The following is a 3,364-nucleotide window of genomic DNA, read 5'->3' as shown; positions in this document are numbered from 1 at the left end:
CTCCTGGTCTTCCTCGTCGTCTTCCTGCTCATCGCTGACTACATGAAGAAGAGGAAGCCCAAAAACTTCCCGCCGGGACCCTTCTCCCTCCCCTTTCCAGGGAATATCCTCTACATGTACTTTGCCGACCCTCTGAGAGGGATCGAAAAGGTAAAGAGTCCTGAGAATCAAAGAGACCCAAGGGCTGACAGGAAGGGGCTAGGTGGGTATATGACACYTAGAGTGGGGGGAAAGGGTCAATGCAAATCAAAGAGGCCCACAAGGAGCCAGCAGGTGAGCAGGAGGCCCTACAGACCATCCAGGGCAGAGGAAGGCAGTGCGATGTTGGGATAACCTCTGTCCGGGTGTGGAGGAGATGCAAACATTGGCATGTTTCTGAGCAAAGGACATGGTAGGATGAGAAAAAGAAAAGGCCTTTCCACGATCCATCATCGACTTTAATATATACCTTCTCCATTATCCCTCCTTTCCTAATCCCGACTTTCCTAATCACACAGAATCACAGATTGCTTGAGGTTGGGAGGGAGCTCTAGAGATAAACTAGTCCACCCCTCTCCCCACTCTCTATCAGGGACACTTAGAGCACATGGCAGAGTGGCGCATGCAGGCGGCTTTAGAATATCTTCTTCATATGCAGATGGAACTTCCGATGTTCACTGTGACTTTGCTCATGTCGCTGGCAAGGCGTCATGGCTTGGGATTTCCTCTCTGTCTCGTCTCCACTGAACTTTCTTACCCATGGCTTTGATCATTTGTTTTTGTTAGCCATGCCTTTGATCATTTGTTTTTCTCTTCCAGTTTACTAAAAAATATGGGGATATTTACAGCACGGATGTGGCTGGCAAGAGCTACATTGCCATCAACAATTTTGAGATGATAAAGGAGGTGCTGGTAAAGCATGGGGAAAACTTCCTAGATCGACCAGAAGTCCCTTTTGCTGCTGAACTCTTTAGCCAGCACGGTGAGTTCACATCATCCAGCAAAAGTATTTGGGACAGAAAGTCTATGGACCCTGGAAAACACCTGTGAGCCCCTGAATGAAGCAGTCTGTGACCACAAAAATGCACTCAGCTGCTCTACCATTGAAAAGGGCAGAATTAATGCTTTTTCACCCCAATAACGAGTGCTCCCTTACCTCACGATGGGATATTTTTTTGTCCTTTTATTCCAGGGCTGATCTCCTCTAATGGACATATATGGAAACAGCAGAGAAGATTTGCCCTGACCACGCTCAGAAACTTTGGCCTGGGCAAGAAGAGCTTGGGGGAGAAGATCCAGGAGGAGTGCCGATACCTCACGGACGCCATTGGGGAAGAGCAGGGTGAGGCCACACTTGGAGGACTGCCCTGCATGCTTCTGTTTGCTAAAACACCTCAAAATTAGCTTATTAATGTGAGGAGGCAACAGGCAAAACAATATTTGTAGCAAGTATTTAACACTGCTCACTTTGAGCTCTCCTAAGAAGCATGAGCACTCTGAGCACCACTGTTTCTTCCACTGTCTTCAGCTCTTTCCACACCTCTTGCTTTCCATCATCCTATGAAATCAGTCCTGACCTCAGACCTACAGTAGAATCAACTCCTCTATTTCCTCTTCCCCAGGACATCCTTTCGACCCCCACTTTAAGATCAATAACGCTGTCTCCAACATCATCTGCTCCCTCACCTTTGGAGAACGATTTGAGTACCACAACGAGCGCTTCCAAGAGCTGTTGCATCTGCTGGACAAGGTGTTGGTGCTGCACAGTCACCCTGTTACACAGGTATAGCTCTCCGGCAGGGCTGGCCACGTTGGCACCAATTTGTGCAAGACCTTGGCTGCTCCTTTGCGGTTGGTCTGCAGTCTTGTAGAGTAGTAATTCATCAACATGACTTAGCAGACACAAGGCTTTGATAACACAAGGGTTGTTCCRKTCTTCTCTTCCATGTTCTCTTCGCTTCTCCYGTCCCAAGCTCTGCAACAATTTCCCAAGAATCATGAAATACATCCCTGGGCCCCATCAAGCCATTCCTGAAATCGGGAAGCAGCTGAAAAATTTTATTCGTGACATAATTGCTAAGCACAAGGAGGACNACCAGAAGTCCCTCTTGAAACTGAACTCTTTAGCCAACGCGGTGAGTTCATCTAGCATGTGTATTTGGGACAGAAAGTCTAAAGGTGGACCCTGCACAACACCTGTGAGCCCATGAATGAAACTGCCTGTGACCACCATAATGCCCTTGGCTGCTCTGCCATTGCAAATGGCAGAGGTAACGCTTTTTCTTCCTGAGAACAGGAACTCCCTTACCTCACGGTGGGATATTTTTTTGTCCTTTTATTCCAGGGCTGATCTCCTCTAATGGGCATTTATGGAAACAGCAGAGAAGATTTGCCCTGACCACGCTCAGAAACTTTGGCCTGGGCAAGAAGAGCTTGGGGGAGCGGATCCAGGAGGAGTGCCGGTACCTCACGGAYGCCATCGGGGAAGAGCAGGGTGAGGCCACACTTAGAGGACTGCCCTGCATGCTGCTGTCTGCTAAAACACCTCAAAATTAGCTGATTAATGTGAGGAGGCAACAGGCAAAGCAATATTTGTAGCAAGTATTTAACACCACTCACTTTGAACTCTCCTGAGAAGTGTGAGCACTCCGAGCTCCACTYTTTCCAAAGGCCTTTAGCTCTTTCCGCACTTCTTGCTTTACATAATCCTATCAAACCAATTATGAACTGGGACCTACAACAGAATCCACTCCTCTATTTTCCTGTTCTCCAGGACATCCTTTTGACCCTCACTTTAAGATCAATAACGCCGTCTCCAACATCATCTGCTCCATCACCTTTGGAGAACGATTTGAATATCACAATGAGCGCTTCCAAGAGCTGTTGCATCTGCTGGACAAGGTGTTGGTGCTTCACAGCCACCCGATGAGCCAGGTAATGCATCCCGGCCTGCTCAGCCATGTGGACACCGATCCATTGCCTGCAGAGTTGTAGAGCAGTAATTCATCAATGTTTTGATGACACAAAGGTTGTTCCGGTCTTCTCTTCCATGTGCTGTTGTCTTCTCCTGTCCCAAGCTCTACAGCTTTTTCCCAAGAATCATGAAATACATCCCTGGGCCCCATCACACCGTTCTTGAAATCTGGAAGCAGCTGAAAAATTTTATGCTCAACATAATTGCTAAGCACAAGGAGGACTGGCAGCCCACTGAAAGCCGGGACTTCATTGACAGCTACCTGCAGGAGATAGCAAAGGTCRGTCACACAACCAACCCGCTCAGGCTATAACTTGGGAGCAAATATTAGGGATCCTAGTTCTCCAGGTGTGGCTCCAATATGTCCAAAGTGAAGCTGGGAAGGCCTTGGGTTTGAGATAGTTTGGAATG

At 47.9% G+C, this 3,364-nt stretch overlaps 1 protein-coding gene across 1 annotated transcript in view; it reads left to right on the top strand.

Annotated features, from left to right (window-relative positions):
- The first annotated feature begins 773 nt into the window (after window positions 1–773).
- Window positions 774–3,364, top strand: part of LOC112942289 (cytochrome P450 2J2-like) — a 4,873-nt gene continuing 2,282 nt past the window's right edge. The window contains 8 exon segments of the mRNA XM_026033189.1: window positions 774–961; window positions 1,172–1,321; window positions 1,602–1,762; window positions 1,953–2,070; window positions 2,073–2,114; window positions 2,324–2,473; window positions 2,753–2,913; window positions 3,057–3,259. Of these exon segments, the coding sequence (XP_025888974.1) occupies window positions 874–961; window positions 1,172–1,321; window positions 1,602–1,762; window positions 1,953–2,070; window positions 2,073–2,114; window positions 2,324–2,473; window positions 2,753–2,913; window positions 3,057–3,259 (1,073 nt within the window). The 5' untranslated portion in view covers window positions 774–873.

Source organism: Nothoprocta perdicaria, unplaced genomic scaffold (genome assembly GCF_003342845.1).
Source record: "Nothoprocta perdicaria isolate Ctin4 unplaced genomic scaffold, notPer1 scaffold_0, whole genome shotgun sequence".
Taxonomy (NCBI): Eukaryota; Metazoa; Chordata; class Aves; order Tinamiformes; family Tinamidae; genus Nothoprocta; species Nothoprocta perdicaria.
The sequence above is the reverse complement of the archived record's forward strand: the minus strand, read 5'-3'. Positions and strand labels throughout refer to the sequence as shown.